The sequence below is a fragment of the Peromyscus leucopus genome, chromosome 10 (assembly GCF_004664715.2).
Source record: "Peromyscus leucopus breed LL Stock chromosome 10, UCI_PerLeu_2.1, whole genome shotgun sequence".
In the NCBI taxonomy this organism is placed as follows: Eukaryota; Metazoa; Chordata; class Mammalia; order Rodentia; family Cricetidae; genus Peromyscus; species Peromyscus leucopus.
The window spans coordinates 89,026,517-89,052,361 of NC_051071.1; the positions used below are offsets into that span (position 1 = coordinate 89,026,517).

At 41.7% G+C, this 25,845-nt stretch overlaps 1 protein-coding gene across 5 annotated transcripts; it reads left to right on the forward strand.

The window, feature by feature from the left end:
- The first annotated feature begins 871 nt into the window (after positions 1–871).
- On the forward strand, positions 872–25,586 carry LOC114691793 (guanylate-binding protein 6-like). 5 transcript variants are annotated; one of them, XR_005092362.1, is made up of 13 exons: positions 872–994; positions 1,926–2,114; positions 3,377–3,587; positions 5,037–5,164; positions 13,657–13,766; positions 13,969–14,165; positions 19,259–19,504; positions 20,282–20,562; positions 21,233–21,439; positions 22,619–22,721; positions 23,396–23,589; positions 24,441–24,984; positions 25,042–25,586. XR_005092362.1 is itself a non-coding variant. In XM_028867319.2 (12 exons), exons 3-12 carry the CDS (start codon positions 3,401–3,403, stop codon positions 24,648–24,650), a joined length of 1,863 nt encoding a protein of 620 aa, XP_028723152.1. In that variant the 5' UTR covers positions 872–994; positions 1,926–2,114; positions 3,377–3,400; the 3' UTR covers positions 24,651–25,586. The 5 variants fall into 5 exon arrangements, 4 of the variants coding, with proteins under 4 accessions (XP_028723152.1, XP_037065139.1, XP_028723151.1 ...); XM_028867319.2 differs by having other exon boundaries at positions 24,441–25,586; XM_037209244.1 differs by having other exon boundaries at positions 2,025–2,114; positions 24,441–25,586.
- The last annotated feature ends 259 nt before the right edge of the window (positions 25,587–25,845 follow it).

Here is a 25,845-nt window from a genome sequence, read left to right on the forward strand (position 1 = left end):
AGAAAGGAAAACCAGCTGTGTTGAAGATGGTATTTTAAACTGTTTGACAAGCTCTGTTCACTAAAGGTCTTACTTTAAATCAGACATTAATAATTTGTGAAAAGAGACATTTGTATTTAATTTGTATTGTTTTTCCTTGAAAGTCTTAAGCTGCTTAGCTGTTTGGTGTCCCTAATCATACTCATTTTAAAATCTAAGTCTTCCTAGAATTGTAATTATTTTCTTTTTTTAAATAAATATGTTCATTTCTGTGTGTCCCCATGCCAGGACACCCATGTGGAGGTGAGAGGACGATTTCTGTGGAGTCAGTTCTCTCCTCCACCTTGGCGTGGGTCCACAGATGGAGCTCTGTCACCAGCTTTTCCAGCTGCAGCCTGCAGAGCGCTTCCCCATGAGCTATCTCGCAGACCCTTCTTAGTATTTTCTAATCGCTTCTTTTAAAATCCGTGTTGAGATGAATGGTTTCTGTTTCAGAAGACGGGTTAAAAACATTAAAGCTCTTCGCTAAGTAAGCACAGGGAATTTCCACTGAGAGAAACATGCTTGCATCAGCCCTGGACTGTGGAACTTCCCTTAGGTGGTGCCTCGGGTTTACTGTGTTTTTTTTTTTTTTTTTGTTGTTGTTTGTTTGTTTTGTTTTGTTTTCTGTGCTGAGGACATAGGAGAGGGGTTCCAGGAAAAGAAAGTGTGAAAGCTTTCCACAGTGGGAGGACCGATCCCTCAGTCAGCAGAGTAACTCACTGGCCTCCAGCATCTTGGTTAAATCAACAGGGCTTTGGAGTACTTGACTTTCAGTTTTATTTTTGCTGCAGCATGTGATTTTTTTGCAGCGTGTGTGTGTGTGTGTGTGTGTGTGTGTGTGTGTGTGTGTGTGTGTGTGTGTTGGATGTGGGTTGGCTTATAAAAAGAGGAGCAAAGGAAGCCAGAGGTAGGAAAGCAGAGTGGAGCCCGAGGCAGCCCAGAACTGTGCTTGCAGCTGTGGTGTGGGAACCAGGTATATTTACTTTTTCTTCCTTTCAGAAACAACTTAGTCTGGAACCTGGACTTGATTTTCAAAGTGGCGGCTGAGGGAAGGTTGGGAGAGGCAGGTTTGTGTTGTCTGGTTTGTAGGGGTCTGTGGCTGGCTTTAGGTCTCTGAAGCTCAGTTTCTTTCCTTTGATAAGTGACAGATGCAAAGTGGCAGCCTGATGGTCCAGGCTCCCCTGCTCTGGCAGCTTCAACTCAGGCCACAGGCCAGTGCTGCGGGAACAGTCCTGGGAGGGAGCCTGCCTGCCTTAGCTGGGACCACAGACACAGAGTCCCTGGCCAGGCTCACAGGCAACTGCAGTCAGAAGAGCATCTTTTCTGTGTAGGAATCAAATAAGAAAATTTCAGCACAAGGGCTTGGCAAATACCAATTTAAAATAAATTTAGTTTCTATCTCACTAACTTATTAAGCATAAGTAGATAGTCAGAATCCTCTTCGTTGATGTTTAGGGTGTATGTGAGATTTATAAACCATATAGGGCTCTATGCATTTTCATGCTATGATCTTATTCTCGTATATGGGACTAAGTTGCAGAGAAGCTCATCCGTGTTGCAGGTCGAAGTAGAGTTTTATTCCTTTCTGTGGCTGAATAATATTACATTGTGTTAATCTACACATCTGTAGACGATCTGTTGATGAGAGAGTGGGTCATTTCCACATTTTGGGTGTTGTGAATATGGCTGCCATGATCATTGCTGCTCAAAGGTCTGTTCAAGCCCTTATCTGTGTGTTGTATATAATCAAAGCAGAGTTCTTGGATCAAATGTTTTTATTCATTTATAAGACAACAAGTCTATTCTCCATGAGGTAGTATAATTCTCTGTTCTTAGCTACACTGCACAAATATCTAAGTTTTTTAAAAATGTGGTTCACATTTATTTGTTTTTGTTTTGTGTAGTCATTGTCCCGGTGGGTATGAAGTGACATCTTGTGGTTTTGAGTGTTACTTCCTCAGTGTTTCCTAAAGCCTTATTATAATGGAGACTTCGTTTGAAAGGTTATTGAGCAACAAAACCAAGCAAGTCTCAAAGAAACCTCACTCTTGCTTAAACTGCAAACAGGAGCAAAACCAAGCAAGTGATTTCAGGTAAATATGTGTGTTAGCCAGAGGCAAGACTCAACCTCAGTGAAGTATAAGAAGCCAGATCACAGGAGATCATGTGACTCTAGACTTTTACAGCAGGTTCCCAGTCTTCCAAGACAGAACTTGAGTAACTGAAGTTTCTTCATTTGCTCCCACGTTTTCCTAATAGAGCTGAGTGACGTGTCATCATGGGAACATAGACACTTCATCTTTCAGCCTGGTATTTCCAGTTTGTACAGTGTATCTTTTTCAAATAAATTCTTTAACATTTTAGCGTTTTCTTTTACAGAGTGATTAGCAAACTGAATGTTATCTCATGTGCTTATGGCCATCTGTAGACATTCTTGGGAGAAATGCCTAATCCAGTGTTTTGCCCATTTTGAAATTGAGTTGTCTATGGTGAACTGTAGAGGTTCTTTGTTTAAGATAACCTTTTTAAATTTGTTTAATCTTATATCACATATGTAATTTACAGTACTCTTCACCCATCCTTGGGTTGCCTTTCTATACTCTTTTTATAAATCATTTTGTGCAGAAAAATCCTTAATTTTACAGAGTGAATTTTATCTATTTGTTCACTCACGTTGAGATTTTGGTATCCTATTCAAGAAATAGTCCCTGCTTGAAATCCAAGTTTGGTAAAACAGAGACCAGGTTAGCTCCAGGTTAGCCTGTGGCAATTAAGGTCTGCTTTGCTTCCTGCAGACAGGATCTGTGTCTGGTTGCGGGTAGGGCTAGGCAGTGAAATGTCAAGTAAACACACTGTTTATTCACTTGGACATCTCAGTATTTGTGTAATTCACGGCTGCCTTTCAAAGCTCCTATGCATTTTCAGCCACTTTAAAATATATACACAGAGGAAACAAGGTCTTAGAACCCACTGGCCTGCCATTTTGCTGGGTTGTTAAGGTTTTGGAAACTAACATATATCATTGGCAGTGTGCAGTAGTCTGTAACTAGTAGGTACTTACAGATTGTGGGAGGTCACATGCTAAAGGCGTTCATTAAAAGGCTTAGCATATTGTAGGACCTTAATGAAGGTAATCATTGTTTGGCTTTTATCATACTGAAGTAAAACTTTATAGATGATGGCAGCCCGTGTCTTACCAAAAGCTTCTTGAGAACTCTGGAAGAATGATGGAGAAAGAGGAGAATGTCCTCTGTGTCTACTCGCTGCCAATAGGAATGTACAAATGTCATCAGTCCTAAGCTACTCTAGGGCTGGAGTAACACTGAGGCGGAGACTAACTGTATTCTTCTTGCAGATTCTTCTAGCTTGGCATGTGGCTATGGCCAGACCAGAAATGATGGCTCCCATTTGTCTGGTGGAAAACTTCAAGGAGCAGCTGTCTGTGAACCAGAAAGCCATCGAGATCCTGGACACGATTTCACAGCCAGTGGTAGTCGTGGCTATTGTTGGATTGTATCGAACAGGGAAGTCCTACCTGATGAACCGTCTGGCAGGACAGAATCACGGTGAGAAGCATGCTGGGTACTAGCCAAAGGTTTGACTGTCTGTGTCACCTGATCTTAATTCTTATTCCCAGTTAGAACAAAGGAAAGCCAAACTCCTGTCAGCGAAGCCATCCTCTCATGCTAATGCGCATGACTAATTACTGCTCCTCAATAATCGGTTCCTGCATTCTTTCCTTCCATTCCACTAAGGGAAATCTGTCCTAGGAGGCCTGGAGACAGGGCCTCTCTGATGCCCTAAGGATTGGGATCTTGTGTGTCAGTCTCTGGTCTCATACAGCCGGATTCCTTTTTCAATAAAATATTTCTATCAGGATAGAAAGGTCTTTGACTACTTGGGACTTTAAAAATCATGGATAGGGCTGGATAGATGGTCTAGTGGTTAAGAGTACTTGCTGCTCTTAGACAGGATTTGGTTCCCAGCACCCACGTGGTGACTCAAAATTCTCTCTAACTCCAGCTCTACAGGATCTGATGCCATTATTCGGCCTTTATGGGCACCAGGCATGCACATGGTGCACTTACATACGTGCAGGCAAAATCTGATGATGTTCAAAAAATGAAATAAGGAAATATTAAAAATTATTTATTTAGAAATAAATACCGAAAAAAACTTTAAAAATGACTTTATATCCTTTTATAGCTGCAATTTTTTGTCGCTTTTCTTTAATAACTTTGAACACAAGAACTAGTATAACAATTTCCTTTTTCTAGGTTTTTTTTTCCTTCTTGCATGTCTCTGACTTGGAAACCACACCATTTCCCACAATTCGTGAAAAGTGCTTTTTTTTTTTTTTTTTGAGGCAATATTGTTGGTTGGCCTGGTTCTAGTTATGTAGTCCCTGCTGGTCTCAGACTAATGGCAATTCTCCTGCCTCTGTCTCCTGCCTACAGGGATTACAGGTGTGTACAACAGTGGCTGACTCAACACACTCTTACTGCAGCTACCAAGGAGCTCCATGTTTTTTGATTCCTGGATGCCTCTTTGTTTGCTTTTGGAGCCCTGGGTGACCTCATTCTCATGTTAAATGTCCCCTCTAGCTTGAAACAGAGGACTATAAACTAAGGCACTTTTGAGGAAAGATGAAGCTCCGTTTTGAGTGTTGAGATTCACAGCATTGCCAGTTCTACTGTTCACATCTGCATCTCATGGGCACTGTCCTCTGCTTTGCCTTTTTATGGCTGGGTCCAAACACCCGGGAGAAGGACTTAATGGGGATGTGCTTCTGTCAACAGTTTCTGAGATTCCACTCCAGTCATTGGGTTCATCAATTCAGGGACCATAGTGAGATCACAGAGGCAGCTGCGTGGGAGACAGGTAGCAGAGGCTGAGGAAGGGATTGGGGACCGAGTTACAACTTCCAATATCACTCCTCTGCCTACCTTATCCTCCATCGAGGCTCTGTGCAGGATGTTCACACACCGACCCTGACTCCTCACCTCTTCCCTCAGGGTTCCCTCTGGGATCCACCGTGCAGTCTGAAACCAAGGGTATCTGGATGTGGTGTGTGCCACATCCCACCAAGCCAAAGAACACCCTGGTTCTCCTGGACACTGAAGGCCTGGGGGATGTGGAAAAGGTAAAATGAGGCTCAGGCTGTCTTGAAAATTATTATGGTCCAGCCTTAATAATCTTCTTCTCAGGGGCCCAGAGGAGAAGATACAATTGGCATGAATTATTTTCTTGGGGGTAGGGGGAGAATCTAAGTACACTGAGCTCTTTCGTCCTTCTACTTTATTCCTCAGGGATAAAATTCTATCTACACAGCTCCTGTTCTGTTCTCATGCCTAGCTCTTTTCTTGCCTGATTTCTTTCTACTTTTATCTGCTGTCTCCTCTAAGTTCTGTCTTAATTCTCCCATCTTAATTCTGCACCATCTTGGTCTTTCTCATCTCATTCTTACCCACCTGGCTCTTCCTCATCTTCCATCTCATTCTTCTAGTTCTCCATCTAGTTCTCCAGTCAAAATCCTAAGTGTCTGAAGTTTGCAGTTATATAACCCATACAATAGCAAGGTCACCAGGCTTGAATTCTTACAGGGTCCTAAAGGCAGATGAGAGTTTTCCTCAGGCAGAGACCATCAGGCTTTCTTTTATAGCCCAAAAGGGGTGTGGTAAAGGAGGAGGCCAACTAAGAGCTAAAATCGGTTAATGTATCACAAAAAGGGAATTTATGTGCTCAAACTACATGCCTAGAGGTGATTAGGTAAATGTTAGGAGCCTATAATGTTAGTATAAATACCACTAAGGCTGTATAAGAAAGGAGGGTCTGAACTTAACTTACCTTAATTCAGGAGATCGTTTGGCCTCGGATGCTTGATAGGTATTTCATTGTAGGAATCGGCTAATACATATACAAAAGTTAAAATATCACCAAGACTTCTTAAGCCATGGCTTGACCTTCGGAGAACTCCTTGACCTTTCCAAGTAGTAGCTTTTGTGATAATAGCTGGATTCCACTGTTTTCCTGGGCTTGCAGCAAGGCTGACCCATATGACCCCTTGTTATCTAACTGATTGATCTATTCATGAATAGATCTAATAGTTCTACAACTGAAGGACAGCAGGTGAGATGAACACTGATCTGTTTAGATTTCACACTTAGATAATGTCAGATTTTTTTGGTTGTCTTTTTTGTTTGTTTTTTGAGACAGGGTTTCTCTGTGTAGCTTTGGAGCCTGTCCTAGAACTTGCTCTGTAGACCAGGTTAGTCTAGAATTCATAGAGATCTGCCTGCCTCTGCCTCCTGAGTGCTGGGATTAAAGTCATGCACCACCACTGCCCAGTGGTCAGATGTATTATATTAAGCAAAACATGCTTTTATTTCTTGCCATTTGATTTGATTCAATAAAAGTGAATGAGTTGATTCAATAAAAGTTTACTTAGCAGTTAAATTCCTAGATTCTAGGCATAGTAGTTAGATATTAGTGAACAAAATAAAGATTTTTCCTTTTCAAGAACCCTCCTAGTTTCACTGAGGATCCTACCTGTGTGTACTCTGATGTAGTCCAGTAACTGGAAAGAAGCAGGATGGAGAGAGGATGAGCTGTCATGGGGCAGTCTCTGACCTCTGAACTCCAGGAAAGCTGGAATGGCAACTTTTGAGCTAGCCTTTGTTGGGTCAAGGGTACTGAGTCTTCATCTCTCCTGCCTACCCATCACTGGAAGTCTGCTCTGGAAATCTTTGTCATTCAAAATGCTGGCATTTGAGAGCTGTTACCCATCAGTACTCCCACAGCTAGATGAACAAAGTCTTCCATTTTGAAAGGTGACCCAGGCACCACAGTGATACTTCTACTAGGAGCAATTAGGTGGATGGATGCTTTGATGAGAAGGTGGATGACATCATACTAGGACAGTTATGTGGAAAGATGCTTTGATGAGAAGGTGGGTGACATCATACTAGGCACAGGTATGTGGAAGGATGCTTTGATGAGAAGGTGGATGACATCATACTAGGAACTGTTAGGTGGAAGGATGCTTTGATGAGAAGGTGGGTGACATCAGCCCATCTCAGTGGATTAAGAATGACTTCTGACTCGTTTTCTGAGATACCAAGGATATTTTGGAAATGAGGTTAAGGAGGTAGGTTTACATTTTTGGAAGATATATTTTTATTGTGTGTAGTATGTGTGTCTGCCTGTGGTATATGCATGTGAGTCCAGGCATTCTTGGTGTTTAGAGGCCTTGGATTCCCTGATGCTAGAGTTACAGAAAGTGAGATGCAGCCTGATGTGGATGTTGGGAACCAAACTGAGGCCCTCTGGAAGAGCAGCAAGTGTTCTTACCACTGAGCTGTCTGTACAACTTCTTGGGTTCACTTTTTTTTTTTTTTATGGTGAAACTTATTCTGGAAGTTCTTGAGAAAGCTGACTCTGTACGTTCAGTGAAGGTACATGTTTGTCCCATAGTAACTAATTAGGATGAATTTGGCTTTCTTAAATAAGTGAGTTGAGTGATCTAAAAGTAATTATTGTTGTATGTGAGATATTATGTGGTACATGGTATGCATCTGTGTGTGTGTGTGTGTGTGTGTGTGTGTGTGTGTGTGTGTGTGTGTGCGCGCGCGCGCACACACATGCTACAACTCCTTCTACCTTCATGGGGGTCCAGACATTGAAATAAACTGTTGGGCTTGCACAATAAGAGGCTTCCACCCTGCATCATCTTGCCAGCTGATTCATTCTTTATTCCTTCCCTTAGTTTAGACATATGAGAGCAATGTCTAAATTCCCATGTTTTCCATTTCACTCCAGAGAGGCATTAGTAACACTGCATTTCTGTATTTGGATTGTGTCTTTTAGCACACTTTTCTAAGGTTTATAAATACTTGCTGTGAGCAGCAGAAATATGAAGTAGGAATTCATCTGACTATGGCAAAAGCTATTACTTGGAAGAGTTAAGAACTCTTTCAGAGGATAAAGCCAAGTCTTAAGGAGTCTTGGTGATATTGGCTTTTGAATATTAGCCATTTCCTGCAATGAATTTCTTGTGTGCTATTGTAGCTTTTCCATTCCTAGAACAGTGTGTTTGATGATTCATTAGAAACAGTTTCCCCTATACAATTAAGGTCTTTGGATAACATTTCCAAACTGTGCTAACAGCAGTCACACAGCCAGAACCCCAACTTCAGACCTTTCTGTAATTATCATCATTAGCAATATTCGGCCAGGACCTTCTCTGGACAAAAGTATCTTATCTGAGATATTTCCCAGACTTTCTAAGGACAGACTTCAGACAGATAAGCATCCAGACTATCTGTTAGAGAAGGCTTGGTAGATGTGCTAATTAAGCTTAACCTTCTTTCTTCCAAGTGTTATCTCTAGACTTCCAATTAACTCAGAACAAAAGGGCTTTTACATACCAGGTATATCAAACTGTGACACAGGTTGCCTAGTTACCTAGCTACACTTCCCCTGCCCTTCCAGAAAACGGGCAGCTGAGTTAATCTGAGAGAGATACAGCTCCAAGAAATAAAGGCAGTGACTTATAGAATCCTAATTTTACCTAACCACTTCTAAGAATATAGTTTAAGTACCTATATCCCCCTTTTCATATCTATTAACCGAATTTAGCCTTTAGTTGATTCTGTTCCCCATTAGTCACTTCCCTTTTGGGTTGCAAAGGATATCTGACAATTACTGCTCTTTGGGTGGATCTTATCACCTCTGTTTGAACCTGTAAGAATTCAAGCCTGTGTGACCTTGCCTTGGTCAGAGGATTGCTGCTTTGTATGGGTATATAACTGTAAGCCTCAGAGACTAGAGGGAAACTAGAAGAGAGGACTAGAAGAATGAGATGGAAGATGAGGAAGAACTAGATGGGGAATAACTAGCTGGGGATGAACTAGATGGGGGAAAACTAGATGGGAGAACTAAGATAGAATTTAGAAAGCACAGCAGAAAATGCAGAGAGAAATCAGGCAAGAAAGGAGCTAAGTAAGAGAGTGGAATAAAAGCTATATATAGAGAGAACTGATTCAGAAGAATAAGTATATTGACTAAAGAGTTTCATGTACATAGATTCATTAAGATTAGATTCCTCAGCTGGTTGTTAGATTCTTTCACAGACTGTGGGAAAAGGGTATTGAGGAGCAGGACCCCAAGAGTCTTTGTTACATACTGTTTCCAATGACAGGCTTTCTTTCCTTTTTAAATGCTGTCTTCATGTTCCACCTCGTCTTTACCCACTCGGTCACTGAGAAGCATTTAAGTCTGTTCAACATTTCGACTATTCTGAATAATGGTGCAAGAGACACGGATGAGCCTGGCTCTTGGAGATTGTCCTCACTCCTCTGGGTTTGCACTGTCTTATCTACTTTCTGTTTCTATAACCAAATAACTGACAAAAACCAACCAAACAAAAACCAAAAACAAAATCTGACTTAGAGGAGAAGGGGTTTGTTCCGACAGCTCCAGGGGATTCAGCCCGTCAACACAAGCAGCAGCAACATGAGGCACTTGGTCACATTTCATCTACATCTGTGAAGCAGAGGAGTGAAGTCCTGTGTTCGCTCTCTTCCTCCTTTTCCTTCAGCTTGAGACCCAGCCAATGGAGCAGTACTACTCATCTTCAACAAGTCTCCCGGGCAATGTAATCTAGATAACCCCTCATAGAAATGCTCAGAGATTTGTTAAATCCATGGTGATTTAAAGATCCATCAAGTCAACAATGAAGATTAACCATTCCTTATGCATAGAAATGAGATCTCTGGATCATACAGAACTTCTATTTTTATTAATTTAGGAAACATTCTAATGCACTCCAGAGTGTTTATACAATTTATGTCCTATCCAATAGCACCCAGTCCATTTTTTCTCTACCTTCTTCAAACCTTGTTGACTTTTGTATTTTTACTGATAGTCACCCTAAGATGTGTGATTATACTCCATTTCAATTTTGACTTCTAGTTCCCTAAAGATCAGTGATGTTCACTATCTGTTCATCAACTTATTAGCTACTTGTGTGATTTTCTTTTAGAAATGCATATTTAAGTTCTTCCTCATATTCAATCGCATATTAAATTAGTCTTTCTGTTGAGTTGCACAATTTTTTTTATATATATTTTGAATATTTCCTAGAAAACATGTAGCTTGCAAACATTGATCTCCCATTCTGTTTTCTATTTTTTTCTTGGTTATTTCTTTTTCTGGCAAGGAGTTTTTGAGTTGGATTCTGCCCTACTTGTCTAATTTTGATTTTTGTTTCCTGTACTTTTTGTGTCATAGCTAAAAATGCCATTGTCCAGATTCATGTTTAGAAACTAATTTTTCTTCTCATGGTTTTATGCTTTCTGTTCATTTCTTTTGTAACTGAAATTCCATGAATTTTGTCCAATCTCTTCTGAAGTATCCCCTCCTCCAGACACTGGTAACCAGCATTCTGCTATTTCCATTCAACTTTTTAAGATTTGTATGTACAAGGGATCTTCATGGTGTTTGTCTTTCTATGACTGGTCATTCCACTTTCCTAAATCTATGCCATGTTCATCTACATGTTTATATCACAGGATTTCTTTTTTGTATGTCTGTATCAGAGTCCGTTGCAAATGTACAGCATGTTTTCTTTGTCCATCCATCCTTCCAGCTTGAGCCCCTGCCTTGGCATTGAACCCTACACTATTCCTTCCTATGCTGGTCTGATTGCCTTTGCACATGCACACTGGTGGGATCTCTATCCAGTTTCACATCTTCGCACTTGACTCTATATCATTGGCTGACTTTTGTATAATTCTACTTTTCCGTATGTGGATGCCCTGTTTCCCCAACACTATTTCTTGAAGACACCGTCTTCCTGCTTGTGTGTTCTTGACAGCCTTGTAAATGATCAACTGATAGTTAATTCATGGAATTAGTTTGAGCCTCTTACTCTGTCCCATTGGTTTATGTACTTGTTTTGTTATTATCATACTTTAAGGATACTCATTGACACAGGTTAATTATATAAATTAATGGGATTCACCATGATATTCTGAGACTGACACTGTCCATTGTGTGGTTATATATTGTGCACCCCAATAAAACTTATCTGGGGATCAGAGGACTGAATCAGCCACTAGATTAGACATAGAGGCCAGACAGTGGTGGCACACACCCTTAATCCTATCATTTGGAAGACAGAGATCTGGTGTCTCTGTACTTTGGTGTCTCTATATCTCAGCCCTCATGAGACATGAAGTAGAAAGCTGTTCTTAGCTCAATTTTAGAACTTCTTTTTAAGTTCTCTCAAGTTTTAAATAGAAAGTCGAGCCAACACATTGGGCAACCAAATGTATCTGGAAGTTTTCTCCAGTCTTGCTTGGCCCTGCAGTCCACAGCTGCTTAGCCCCAAGTAAACACCCAGAGACTTATATTATTTATAAACTGGATGGCATATGGCTCAAGCTTCTCACCAGCAAGCTTTTTATAATTTAACCCATTTCTATTTATCTATGTTTTACCACATGTTTCATGGCTTTACCTGAAACATGGCATAACCCATTATATGTTGCTCATTGGGCAGCTGGCTTGTGTCTTCCTAGACTCTGTCTTTCTCTTTCCTGTCTCTCTTCTCTCATGCCTACCTCTAAGCTGCCTTGCCATAGGCCAAAGCAGCTTATTTATTAACCAATAAGGACAATGTACATTCACAGCATACAGAAAGACATCCCTCAGCATTTCCTCTTTGAGTTCAAGGCCATATTGGGAACAGAGCCAGGCATGGTGGCACATACCTTTAATCCCAACACTGGAGATCTCATGCCTTTGTTTGGGAAGCACACACACCTTTAATCCCAGGAAGTAAGATGACAGGACACAGAAAGGTATATAGGGTGTGAGGAAACAGGAACCCACACTCTTGAGGCTGAGGATTTTGTAGAGGTAAGAACTTGTAGCTGGCTTGTTCTGTCTCTCTGATCTTTCAGCATTCATCCCAATATCTGGCTCTGAGTTTTTTAATAAATAGGACCTTTTAGATTTGTGTTACACCATTGTCACTTCCTTTTCTCTTCTTATGGTATCTGTTAACCACACTTTGTAAAAGGTTTTTGAATAAACTGTACTGTTCTGATTACTATCACCTAGTAATTGGTTTCAAATCAGGATATGTACTGTGGGATGTTCTGTATGTTAAATGTGTTGCTCTGATTGGTTAATATATAAAATACTGATTGGCCAGTAGCCAGGCAGGAAGTATAGGTGGGACAAAGAGAAAAGAAAATCGTGGGAACAGGAAGGTTGAGTCAGGAGACACTGCCAGCCACCATGATGAGAAACAGATGTTAAGATACCAGTAAGCCACAAACCACGTGGCAACTTATAGATTAATAAAAATGGATTGATTTAAGATATAAGAACAGTTAACAAAAAGCCTGCCATGGCCATTCAGTTTATAAAAAATATAAGTTTCTGTGTGTTTACTTGGTTGGGTCTGAGCGGCTGCAGGATTGGAGGGTAAGAGAGATTTTTCCTGACCGTGGGCAGGCAGGACCAGGAAAACTCTAGGTACAGATGTGTTCTGCTGTTCTTGCTTAAAATTAATCTGGTTAGAGGGTATTTTGTGACTCCATGTGAATTTTAGGATTTTCGTTATAAAGATGTCATTGGCATATTTGTAAGTACTTTGAAGCCATCTGTGAAGCAACAATCATATTTTTAAAACTAATGTTCTGTTAGGACTTTGTCTGTTTCTCTTCTCGGCAGGGACCTTGTCTACTCTGAACCTGTGCAGGCCTTGTGCATGCTGTCATGTGAGATCTTATGTGTACCAGCACTTACAGGCATGTGCTATTGTTTGTTCTATTGCCCTTGGCCATTCTGACTGTCATAGGATGAAATCACAAAGCAGTTTTAATTGCAGTTCCCCGGTGGCTGAGAATGCTGAACCTTTTTTTAGGTGTTTCTTAGCATTTTGTGTTTCACTGTTTGAGAGCTCTCTGTTTAGTTCTCCATCCAAATTTTAAATCAGGCTGTTTTCTTGATATTCAGTTTTTTTTTTCTTTTTTTTTGGTTTTCCAAGACAGGGTTTCTCTGTGTAGCTTTGCGCCTTTTCTGGGACTCACTTGGTAGACCAGGCTGGCCTCGAACTCACAGAGATCCGCCTGGCTCTGCCTCCCAAGTGCTGGGATTAAAGGCGTGCGCCACCACTGCCCAGCTCAGTTTTTGTTTTTGTTTTTAGTTCTTTATATATTCTGAATACTGACAATCTGGCAGATATGTAACTTATAGACTTTTTCCTATTCATGAGATCCCATTTATTGATTGTTCTTAGAGTCTATGGGATCTTCCTTTCAGAAAGTCTTTTCCTGAGCAAAAGACTTCAAGCCTATTCCCTACCCTCTCTTCTATGTGATTCAGTTTGTCTTATTTTTACACCAAGGTCCTTGCTCCACTTAGAGCTCTGTTCTATGCAGAGCGATACGGATTCACTAAGTTTCTCAGGCTGAACTTAGATTCTTCTTCAAGGCAGAAAAAGCACTCTAGCTGCCCCTGCTTTGGCCTTCAATTTTCCTGGGATAACAAGGCCCCTGGGCCAGTCCAGATAGACTCCTGAGGAGTCCTCTCCTCAGCCCTCTGCCCTCACGTGTCTTCCAGGGTGACCCTAAGAATGACTCCTGGATCTTCGCCCTGGCCGTGCTTCTGAGCAGCACCTTCGTCTACAACAGCATGAGCACCATCAACCACCAGGCCCTGGAGCAGCTGCAGTATCCTTGCAGGACCTGAGCCGCCATGTTTCATTGAGTGCTCCGGAATGCATATGGAGGCACTGACCTGCCCTGTCGCTGTGTGGCTTTTGGTGGGGCAGAGCAGACCCAGGGAAGAAAAGAGTGTTTATTGTGGTTTATTTTTAATAAGAGAATCATGAGAATGTGTGGATGAATTCACTTTTCCTTAACCAAATGCTAGTTATGTCACAGAACTCACTGAGCTGATCAGGGCAAAGTCTTCCCCAAATCCTAATGGAATAAAGAATTCTTCAGAGTTTGTGAGTTTCTTTCCAGACTTCATCTGGACTGTTCGGGATTTCATGCTGCAGCTGAAGTTAAATGGAGAAGACATCACAGAGGACCAGTACCTGGAGAATGCACTGAAGCTAATCCCAGGTATAGGGAATGCTGGGGTGGGGGGCTGGGAAGGGCTGGGATCTGCTGAGCTGCTCCCATGCTCTGTGGGGTCCTTTTGTATTTGCAGTGGGATGGAGATCTCCATGAACTCTAATAGGTCATTGGCTGATTATGCCTGGGAACTGGTGTTTAATTTCTGTTGAGAAAATTAGAGCTTAGAGCACAGCAAAATTATTCAAAGCCAAGTTCTTTACAGTTGTACTTTAGCATCTGGAGTATAAAGCTTCTAAACGTCTCCAAGTCCAGACATTTGTATTGCCTGTTTATGTGTCTGCCTTCCTTTAAGAAATCGATGGCAACACAATTATTATTCACAAAGAGGAACATAGGTCTTTTTAATGATGGATTGGTTTTGTTGTCTTCAAAACAGCTATGTTCTAAGTAAACTGACAGATGTGTCTTTTTAGTCTATGCCTTCTCAGTATCCATCATAATTCATCACAACAATCCATTTTTATTCATGCTACAGTGTCAGGATCAGTGATATTAATGGTCTATAAACTATTTGCATGGACATTATTATCCCGGGTGTGAAGCTGATGAAGCCTTGTGAGGAATAGCAATTCTGATTTGTTCACTGCTTTCGTTTTTCTGTCTTTGCTGTCTGAAAACATTAAGAACATAGTAGGTGGGAAAGCAGCCTGTGAAACCAGTACTCACAGTCCTAAAGCTACATCTAAAAAGAAAAGTATCCAGCCCATGACACCCCAAGACCAAATTCTCAGCACAAAAGAGATTTATTTGCCCTAGAATGACAAAGGGCAAGAGTAAGAGACAAAGACAGGAAACAGAGGATGAGTGAGAAGGGGAAGGGACAAGGGAGAGGGGGAGGGACACTTGTTCCAGAGGACACAGGACTGCCTCTGTGCCACAGGCTGCAACAATATGAAGTAGGATTTCAGCTGATTATGACAAGCTAATACCTGGAAGAAGCCAAGGGCTTTCCAGAGGTCAACCTGAGGCTCAAGGAGTTTTGGTGATATTGGCTTTTGATTATTAGCCATTTCCTGCTATGAATTTCTCATGTGCTATTGTAGCTTTTCCATCATTGATTGGGCACTATTTCCCCTCTACTAAAGGAATACTTAGATAACCTTTTGTGTAGTAATGCAGCCAGAATCCGTAATTTCAGACCTTTCTGTAATTATCATCATTAGCAGCATCTGGCCAGGACTATCCCCAGACAGATGAAAGTATCTTATTAGAGATTCCTCTGTACTTTCTAGGAACAGACTTAAGCATCCAGACTATCTGTTTGAAAAGGCCTGGTGGATGTGCTAATTAAGCTTAACTTTCTCCTTTCCAAAGTCTTATCTATAGTTTTAGATCCACCCTTAACAATTAACTCAGAACTAAAGTGTTCCTACTTACAGGTACATCTAGCTGTAGTGAAAGTTGCCTAGCCAAGTTGCCTAGTGACCAAGCACACTTCTCCTGCCTTGCCAGACACTGTAGGAGCAAAGATAGTTTGGAGAGATAAAGGCCAAAGGGATAAAAGGCAATTTTATTTTCAGAGCAAGGGCAGAGAAGAACAAAGAGAATGGAGATGGGTAAGAACTGGAGAGGAATGAACTGAGATGGGGAAGAACTAGATAGAAGAGAACTAGATTAGAGAAGAACTAGATTAAAGGGCTAAAAGAGAGTACTAGAAGAATGAGATGGAAGATGGGGAAGAGCCAGATGGGGAAGCACAAGATGAGGGAGAAGGTGACGGGTGAGGAGCTAGATGGGAATGAACTAGACAGATGAGAAAGACCAAGATGAGGCAGAACTAAGATGAAGGAATTCAGATAGCACATAGAGAGAATAGCAGAAAGCTGTAGAGAGGATCAGGCAAGAAAGGAGTTAAGTGAGAACTGACTCAGAAGAATAAAGTGTATGGACTAAAGAATTTTGTGTGCATAGAGTCATTTAATATCAACAAAGATTAGATTATCAGCTGGTTGTAGATACTTCCCAGGCCCTGGGAGGAGGCTTTTGAGGGCCTGGACCCCCCAAAACCTCGATACTTCTGCATAGAGTGGAGATAGACATGACCCATAGACAAATGAGTTTATAAAGGTAAAAGGGGAAACCCCATGTTAGAATGAGGTGTTTAATTTTAATTGGGCATGTTAATTAGGTGAGCCAAAGGGGGTTTTTGATTGTTGGGGTTCAATACATTGATAGCTTGACCTTGGTAGTTGATCATTCAGGAGGAGCAAATGGCCAAAATAGGGAATAGACCCCGGTAGCTAGTTTTAAGAATGTAGTCTGAAGATCTTTAGCAAGGTAGAAGGAATGGGGGAAGGGCAAGGCCTGCCAGAGCCATGCTCACCACACTGGCCAGAGTCCTTTCACTGTGATCTTCTACTATTGCTTATTTTTTTTATTGTATGAAAACAGTTTATTTTCAAAATGAAAAAAAATTCAAAAAGATACTGGCAAATGTGAAAAACCTCTACTCACAATAAGCAAAACCATACTGTGTCCTCTGAGAACCATGCCATGCCATATTTTCATGAAAATGCATCTCATAGTTTACACAGATAGGATTTAGTAATTCAAAGGAAAAAAGTATCAGCAAAAATAAAACATAAAGGACTACAATCATACACAGAAACCTCAAAGATCAAGTGGGTTGCAAGAATTCTATCTATTTAAAACTATGGAAGACTAATGATTTTTCAGAATTAGGCATAAACAGAAAGAAAGGTATTGGTACAATGATTACAGATGCTACACTGTGGCTCTGAATGTGCTTATTTTTAAACAAGATATCACAATGTAGCCTTTAGCCAGCCTGGTATTCACTATGTAGCCCGGTCTAGGCTAGCCTGGAATTCAGTTTCTTCTGAATTTGCCTCCCATGTTCTGGGATTAAAGGTATATGTTACCACCCAGCTTTCCTCTCATTTTCTGTTTTCTCTTCCTTTCTTCCTTTCTTCCTTCCTTCCTTTCTTCCTTCCTTATTCCTTCCTTCCTTCCTTCCTTCCTTCCTTCCTTCCTTCCTTCCTTCCTTCCTTTCTTTCTTTCTTTCTTTCTTTCTTTCTTTCTTTCTTTCTTTCTTTCTTTCTTCTTCCTTCCTTTCATACAAATTTGGTTTATTTGTTTGTTTGATTTTCTGGAGACAAGATCTCACAGTGTAGATTTTGCTTGCCTGGAATGCCCTATAGACACCATGGTAGCTTCAAACTCATTGAGATCATCTTCCATAATTTTTGATAAAAGGTTGACAGTACTGTATGCAATTTTCAGAAAACATTTATTGTTGTACTTGAATGTTGTAACTGGATGAGGTAGAACACATGTAGGTCCTAGGGTAGTTACTTCAGTGAAGCAGATGGTACATCTATCATCTCATATTGTTAATTTTCATGAAATGAACAGTCAAAATGGATTCAATAAAAATTCCTAATGCATGAGCTGGGGAGATGACTTGGTGCTTAAAGCACATGTCACCCAAGTGTGAGGACTGAAGGTGTGATCTCCAGAACTTACATAAACCAGGGTAGTAGGGTGGCTACCCCTAACCCCACAGCTCCCCAGAGTTTTTTTGAGTGAGAGTAGTAGGAAATATTAGATAGAAGGATTTAGAGTGTGGAAATAAACAGATGGAAAATACAGGATAGCCTTGAGAGGGCCTGGAACCTATTTCAACCAGCCCTGACTGTCTCTGCCCTAGTGTATTTATAGAAATGCCAAGGGATGGAGCAAAAGACCTTTTCCATCACAGACAAGTGCAGACTATCTCAAACACCTGCACTCAGGCCCATGGTCCAATCATCCTCTCTATGTAGACCTGCTGGGTAAAGCCACTAGGAACCTGAAAATGGGCTCCCCACACTGGGTGGGTATGATAGTCTACCTCCAATCCAGTGCACAGGCTGATGACATAGGATAGCGCTGGAGCATGCTGGCTAGCCAAACTGGCTGTACTGGAGAGTTCCAGTTTGACGTGAGAAATCCTGCTTCATTGAAAAGGTGGAAACTGGTTGAAAAGGACTCCTAAAGATAGCATCTGGCTTTCCCATGCAGACACATGCGTGTGTCCTCTCACACACATATGCCCAGACACAGGCAAACATGCATACATACACCACACATATCCACATGAGAGAAAGGGAGAAAATCCCCAATATGGCAGTTTCCTGAAGTACTGTGTAGCTGGAGAGCTTCTCTCCAGGTCCCACCATGCTTCCGCAGTCCCACAACCCACGTATAAAATAATCACTCAGACGCTTATGTCACTTATAAACTGTATGGCCATGGCAGGCTTCTTGTTATCTACTTTTTCTATCTTAAATTAACCCATTTCTATTAATGTATAAGTTGCCACGTGGCTTGTGGCTTACCGGTACCTTACATCTTACTTGTCATGGTGGCAGCTCCAGGTAGTTTCTCTCCTCCCTTTCTGTTTTCTCTTTTCTCCTCTCTGTTAGTCCCACCTCTACTTTCTGCCTGGCCACTGGCCAATCAGTGTTTACTTATACAGAATGATATCCACAGCACTACTGTCTGAATGTTGCACATCAGATCTCTACACTTATGTATCCTCCATATGTTCAGAGTCCCACTTCCTCTCCCCAGCTGTGAAGAACACTTTTATTTTCAATGAGTGCATATTTGAAATTCACAAAAAACAAATTCTCTCAGCATCAAAGTAGTTTTCCTTCACTAACAATGGCATCGTTCTTAGAATTGCTACTGTTGCTATTTCTAATACTCTATTACCCTTTATTTGTGGCTCTTCTTTTGGGTGCCACAGCTCCTCTACTACAAAGGAATGATTGGGTCGGAAATCACATTAAGCCTTTTGCTGTTCGGTCAACAGGACACACTAGTACTTGATGCCATGTTCAGGTTGTGGATTTCAGCCATATGCTCTTCCAGTGGAATCAAGTGTCTCCTGAAATATTTCACCAGACTTCTACCAAGTACAAACTTGCTATACTTTTGACATGCAAAGAAGTATTGCATGTTTATGGTAAAGAGACCTGTGAGTGCAGAACACTTCACATAGACAAGAACCTCCATCATTTGCTCTCTGCTCTAAGACTATTCCCATTGCTTTCTGTTTCCCCCGACACTAGGCAACCATCCCAGAGTCCAAGCATCCAATTTGCCCAGGGAGTGCATCAGACATTTCTTTCCTAAAAGGAAGTGTTTTGTTTTTGACCGGCCAACGGATGACAAAGAACTGTTACAAAAAATTGAGACTATCTCAGAAGACCAACTGGATCCTAAGTTCCAGGAACAAACGAGGGCCTTTGTTTCTTACATTTTCACCTATGCAAAGATCAAGACCCTCAGAGAGGGAATTAAGGTCACTGGGAATCGTGAGTGTTTCATTTTGTTTTTTTAAACACACTTCTTTATAGAGCAGTATATGCTGAACTTACTAGCATTTGTGTTTTTAAAAATTATCTATACAACGATAATGTGCTGTGTCCCTACTCTGAACAATCTACAAGTTTTATAATTAATTATAGATTATAAATCCTTTAGAAATGCAGATTTCATCACTAGTATATGACTGTAACATAACTACATAAAATTCATGACTGATAATAAAGTCACCAGTGAAAAGGTACTTAATCAACTATAAAATCAGTGTTCAAATCACTAAAGCTGATATATTCTATTTTCATAGGAGATGTCTTGTAAATTAAGTATTCTTTAGAATAACAATGTGAAATGTAATTTGGAAATTTTAATAGTTTCAACATAAATACTAGTGTTTAAACCATGCAAATCCATACTTTTAAGAAATAATATGATATATTTTTCCTTGTTATACAATCTGTTTTCCTTGTTGATATAATCTATTTTCCTTTAGAGATTTAAATGCATAATTATATTTTTCATAGATATCTGAATTTATTAGGTGAAGGTTGATATTAATTTTTAACATTGTGAACTAGAAAACCACAAAAACAAAGGAACAATACAAAAAAGAAATTGTTGGCTTGCTGAATGAGGTGTGTGTGTGTGTGTGTGTGTGTGTGTGTGTGTGCATGTGTAGCTGTGAGAGATTCAGAAATGGACTCATAAAATATTGGATTCCACTCACTTATAACTTCATATTTATCCCTTAAAACTCCTGATTCGTGAAGGACTGGGGACTCTGGTGACGACCTACGTGGATGCCATCAACAGTGGAGCTGTGCCTTGTTTGGATGACGCGGTGACAACTCTGGCCCAGCGTGAGAACTCAGCAGCTGTGCAGAAGGCAGCTGACCACTATAGTGAGCAGATGGCCCAGCGATTGAGTCTCCCCACAGACACACTCCAGGAGTTGCTGGATGTGCACACAGCCTGTGAGAAGGAAGCCATTGCTGTCTTCATGGAGTATTCTTTCAAGGATGAAAACCAGCAATTCCAGAAGAAGCTTCTGGTAATGTTTGTGTCCTTAACTGTCATGACTCTGAGATCCCTTCAAGACTATAGCTGCTGCACCTTCGTTAACCATGGGTGCATGTCTCATTCAAAGATAAGCATGCTGTATGTTCATAGTGAATAGAGTTGTGAAAGACTTCACGTCTTCTCCCTAAACTCCAGGTGCTTTTTATCCAGAAATCTCTAATGGCTGGGATAATGAATACATAGTGTACTAAGACCTTCACCCAGTTAATGTTTGTGGATTGCGAACCTGCCCAGAACACTGATAGTTCATCCCTGAAGAGCTATATTCTTCGGTTCCTTCAAAACAGTTTCTCACTCGAGTCCCACTACAGGCCACTGCTCATCTGTTGTGCCTTGTTATGTCATTGTGTCATTGAAGACAGATGACAGGATGTGACAGTCACAAGGAACCAGAGATTGTGGGATGCAGAACCATCCTTTTACAGAAGGTCTTGAGGGCTAGGAGCTTCAGGAACATTTATTGTGGTCTTGCACAGATTTTTTTTAGCATCCTAATCAGGATCTATCATTTCACATTCACTTGCCTTCTTACTCTAGAATACCTTCCCCAGGGAAATGGATTGAGTCTTCTACAAAGTTTCACAGAATTTTATCTCATCTATTCCTTCAACATGTCAGATTTCTGTACATTTCCCTTGTAGGAATTAATAGATGAGAAGAAAAGGATTTTCATGTTGAAGAATGAGGAAGCATCAGATAAATACTGCCAGGAAGAACTGAGTCGACTTTCAAAGCCTTTGGTGGAAAATATTTCAATGTTTTCTGCTCCTGGAGGACACAGGCTCTACATGGAAATGAGGGAAAAGATTGAACGTGACTATGGGCAGGTGCCCAGGAAAGGGGTGAAGGTGAGGAGCAGGGAGCATGGAGAAGGGGTGAAGGTGAGGAGCAGGGAGCATGGAGAAGGGGTGAAGGTGACGAGCAGGGAGCATGGAGAAGGGATGAAGGTGAGGAGAAAGGAGCATGGGGAAGGGGTGAAGGTGAGGAGCAGGGAGCATGGAGAAGGGGTGAAGGTGAGGAGCAGGGAGCATGGGGAAAGGGTGAATGTGAGGAGCAGGGAGCACGGAGAAGGGGTGAAGGTGAGGAGCAGGGAGCATGGAGAAGGGGTGAAGGTGAGGAGCAGGGAGCGTGGGGAAAGGGTGAATGTGAGGAGCAGGGAGCATGGAGAAGGGGTGAAGGTGAGGAGCAGGGAGCATGGAAGGGGTGAAGGTGAGGAGCAGGGAGCGTCTATGCTCACAGCAGAGGGAAGGTGGTGTCATAAACCATGAGCACACAGCACTGCTCTAGAGAAATAATACACCATGAGGATAGCATGGCATAGCTTCATATCAAAATGGGTGACCAAACCCAGGCCTTTGCAATGCAAGTCAAATGCTTTATTCTCAAGCCCATCACCAGGACCATGCTTAGCTCAAAATGGCTGCTATTTACCATTAATTCTTGGAAATATTCACATACAAATTCTGAGTAATAGTTTTGTGAGTCTGTCAGGATGGTCTACCTATGGGCAGTTAGTAAATGTAACAACACAACTAACATATTACTTGATTTTTGCCAATGACACAATGGTGATTTCTTTCCTTAGACCTTTCTTTAGTTATCTAAAATGCTTTAGGTGATGCCCACCACTATTGTGGACAGTTTACACATCTGAACCACGAGGCCCAGGCAGGTGAAATGACTTGCCCATGAATACATCCAACAAGAGCAGAAGGAAGTGAAGCCCACACAATTATGCAGCATTTTACACTGGGACCCACTATTTGAAAGCGTCATAGGTGGCAGTGAGCACATCTGCACAAGATGTGGACAGGCTGGATCTGGGAGCCACTGGAGGCAGGTGGACACTAGCGAGGATGACTGGGGGAGCCATGGATCAGGAAGTATCTAGTTCCACTGAAGAGCATGGGCAGTCTGCAGGCTTCGCCACAGCATTTTAACAGTGAGGCACAGTGGAGACTGTGTTCACCCGCACAGGTACTCTCCCAGGACTTATCAAGGTTCTGTGCTTCTTCTTGGTCCTGCAGGCAAGTGAAGTCATCCAGAGCTTTCTGCAGTCACAGGCCACCATCGAGAGTTCCATCCTGCAGGCAGATACAGCCCTCACTGCCGGGGAAAAGGCCATTGCAGGTACAGGAGCATGTCTCTTGGCTTTCAGGAGGGGTCAGATGCTCACAAGGCTTCCTGATAGAAGTCCCAGTAAACCCATCCCCAGATTAGCAGCTTTCTATCCTTCTGTGGAAGCTGACTCTGAGAGCAACAGGAAATCCTGTCTGTGCTTCAGCCAAATGGGCAGGGGCTCCTCCATCACCCCAGACACACTCTCTCCATGGTGTGAACCAGTGTGGAGTCTGGTTTCCTTTCAGATTTGAATTGCTCTCTGGGTTCTGGAGTGTAGATGTTTTACCTGGCTCCTCACTTTCTTCCCCATCCATCCTGAATCTCCATCACTTTCTTCCCCATTCATCCTGAATCTCCATCACTTTCTTCCCCATCCATCCTGAATCTCCATCACTTTCTTCCCCATCCATCCTGAATCTCCATCACTTTCTCCCCCATCCATCCTGAATCTCCATCACTTTCTCCCCCAACCATCCTGAATCTCCATCACTTTCTTCCCCATCCATCCTGAATCTCCATCACCTTCTCCCCCATCCATCCTGAATCCCCATCACTTTCTTCCCCATCCATCCTGAATCTCCATCACTTTCTTCCCCTGATCCATCCTGAATCCCCATCACTTTCTTCCCCATGCATCCTGAATCTCCATCACTTTCTTCCCTCCCTGAATCTTCCTGGGACAGAGGAGCGGGCCCAGAAGGAGGCGGCTGAGAAGGAACAGGAGCTGCTAAGACAGAAGCAGAAGGAGCAACAGCAACTGATGGAGGCTCAGGAGAGAAGTCACAAGGAAAACCTAGAGCAACTGAGAACGAAGCTGGTGCAGGAGAGAGAGCAGCTCATCAAAGACCACAAGACGATGCTGGAGAAGCAGCTGCAGGTGGGTCTCCTCATCCCCCTGGTGGTCCTCATACCCCGGGCAGCAGGACAGAGTTTGTAGTCAGGTCATGAGAGGAAGCATCACCAAAATGTATTCTTGCTAAGGAGGTTCCCCTCTCCTCAGGTTTTCAGTTGCTCCTTTAGGGTTTTAATGACTGTAATAGTTTGATTTACTGGTTCACTAAAGAAAATCCCCATCTAGGCAGTTTAATGAGGCCAGCAATGGGTCTGGGTTATCCAGGCCCAGATTATCAGGCAACTGACAAACACACACACACACACACACACACACACACACACACACACACACACACACCCATTGGAGGATGATCTATGCAGACGCAGACATAAAACTGAAAGAAATGTCCAGACTGAAAAGCACAGGGAATCAGCAGCTTCTGTGGGTTCTGTAGCTGTCTCCAGGGTGGACAGCATGCTTGGAGCAGCACATGGCATTGGAGTGATTCTCTCATTGCCCAGCTGCAAGCAAAATGGTAACAGATTTCTAAAACAACTGATAGGTTGCCACTGTCTGCATGATGTGGTTGCTAAACCATCTCAGTGGTTTGAGCTCTGCACACCCCGACCAGTGTCATTTCAGTGGGCATGAGTGTAGCAATGTCTTTACACCTCTGCTAGCATGACAGCCCTAACAAACAGGATGGATCAACATCAGTGAAGTGTCAATTATCCTTCCTCACAATGTGTAGGCCTAACTCAGCCGGTTATCTTCATGGTAAGGGGAATCATGTAGGGCTACACTAAGGACCACTTGCTAAAGGTATGAAACTATAACTCATACAATGTTGGGATTTTACACTATTTACTTCTCTCTAATGTTCACTGTTTTAGAATCAGAAGGCTTTGCTTGAAGAAGGATTTAAGAAGAAAGCTGAGGCAATGAATGGAGAAATACAGCGATTGAGACATAACGTCGAGGATATGAAAAAAAACAGTGGTTCCTTTTTTGAAAAAATTCTAGGAGGATTTGCTGCAGTGATTTTTGCTCCTGCTTTATTGATTGCAGAGGCTGTAAGAGGCATTGCTTCACGATTTCAATAGAATTCACTCTTCTTTTGATGAAATGATAGATTGTGAATATCTACTTTGTCTTTTTGTTTTGAAGCTTCGTGTTTTCATTTTCATTCAGCAAATTTAAACATAAAAAGTGCTTATTAGAGGACATCTATGCCTGCACCACAGTAGACAGAACATATGTATACATGTTTGCACAGACAATGTTTGCTTTTAGGGAACAAATTTTTGAAACCATTCATATGTAAGCTATGTAATTAGTCATTATACATGGTGGCAGTTACTGTTGGTCAACTTGACTGGATATAGAATCATCCAGGGGACAAGCTCTTCTGCATCCTGTGAGGACTGTCTCAGCTAGGTTAGTTTGTGGGGGATCACAAGCTCTTCTGCACCCTATGAGGACCATCGACACCAGGTTAGCTTGTGGGGGATCACAATCTCTTCTGTACCCTATGAGGACCATCTCAACTGGGTTAGCTTGTGGGGGATCATCTCAAGTTGCTATGGTAGGGAACCCATCTGAAGTGTGGGCACCACTGTTCCTGTGGCCTGGGGACCTAGTTAAAAGGTGAGAGAAAGCTGGGTACTAACGTTCATTTCTTGTGGCTTCCTGACTGTGGATGTCCTGTGATCAGCCAGCCTCCACTTCTTTCAACATGCCTTCTCCAACATGCTCAATGTATCATCTGGAACCATGAATCAGAACAAACCATTTCTTTCTAATCTTGCTTTTGTTGGGGTGTTTTGTCACAACAAGAAGAAAAGTCATTAATATTGTCATAATGGTGATACATTAGGAAACTACTTAAACATCGTTGAATCAGATTGATAACTAATTTTAATATGTCTAGATCCTAGATTACTATATAGTCAAGAAACAAATGTCAGTCAAGCTTTCTGTATACTAATGTAAACTGAGCTTAAAGATTCCTTATAAAATAAAGTGAAAACACCATGTAATAGTGTGCTTATTATTAAAAATGCTAGTATCCCATGCAAATGCACAGGAGCACAAAAAAAAAAAAAAAAGCCTTCTGGAAGATTCATGAGAAACCTGATCCTTTGGCTTCCTCTGGGGAGAGCAAGTTGGAATTAGATGTTGATGGGCACATGCATGTCATTATATACTCAGTTTATAGGTTCCATGAAGAATGCTGGGAAAACAATGTGTTTACATTTTAAAAGAACAGTAAGTTAAAATTCACTAGTGTATGATGAA

What these genes read in the sequence shown, in the direction of transcription:
- LOC114691793 (XM_028867319.2), top strand. Translation starts at nt 3,401, where the DNA reads ATGGCCAGACCAGAAATGATGGCTCCCATTTGTCTGGTGGAAAACTTC. An exon ending in TGCACTGAAGCTAATCCCAG is followed by an intron (nt 14,166 to 19,258) that starts GTATAGGGAATG and finishes CCCCGACACTAG; the next exon opens with GCAACCATCCCAGAGTCCAA. An exon ending in TGCCCAGGAAAGGGGTGAAG is followed by an intron (nt 21,440 to 22,618) that starts GTGAGGAGCAGG and finishes TTGGTCCTGCAG; the next exon opens with GCAAGTGAAGTCATCCAGAG.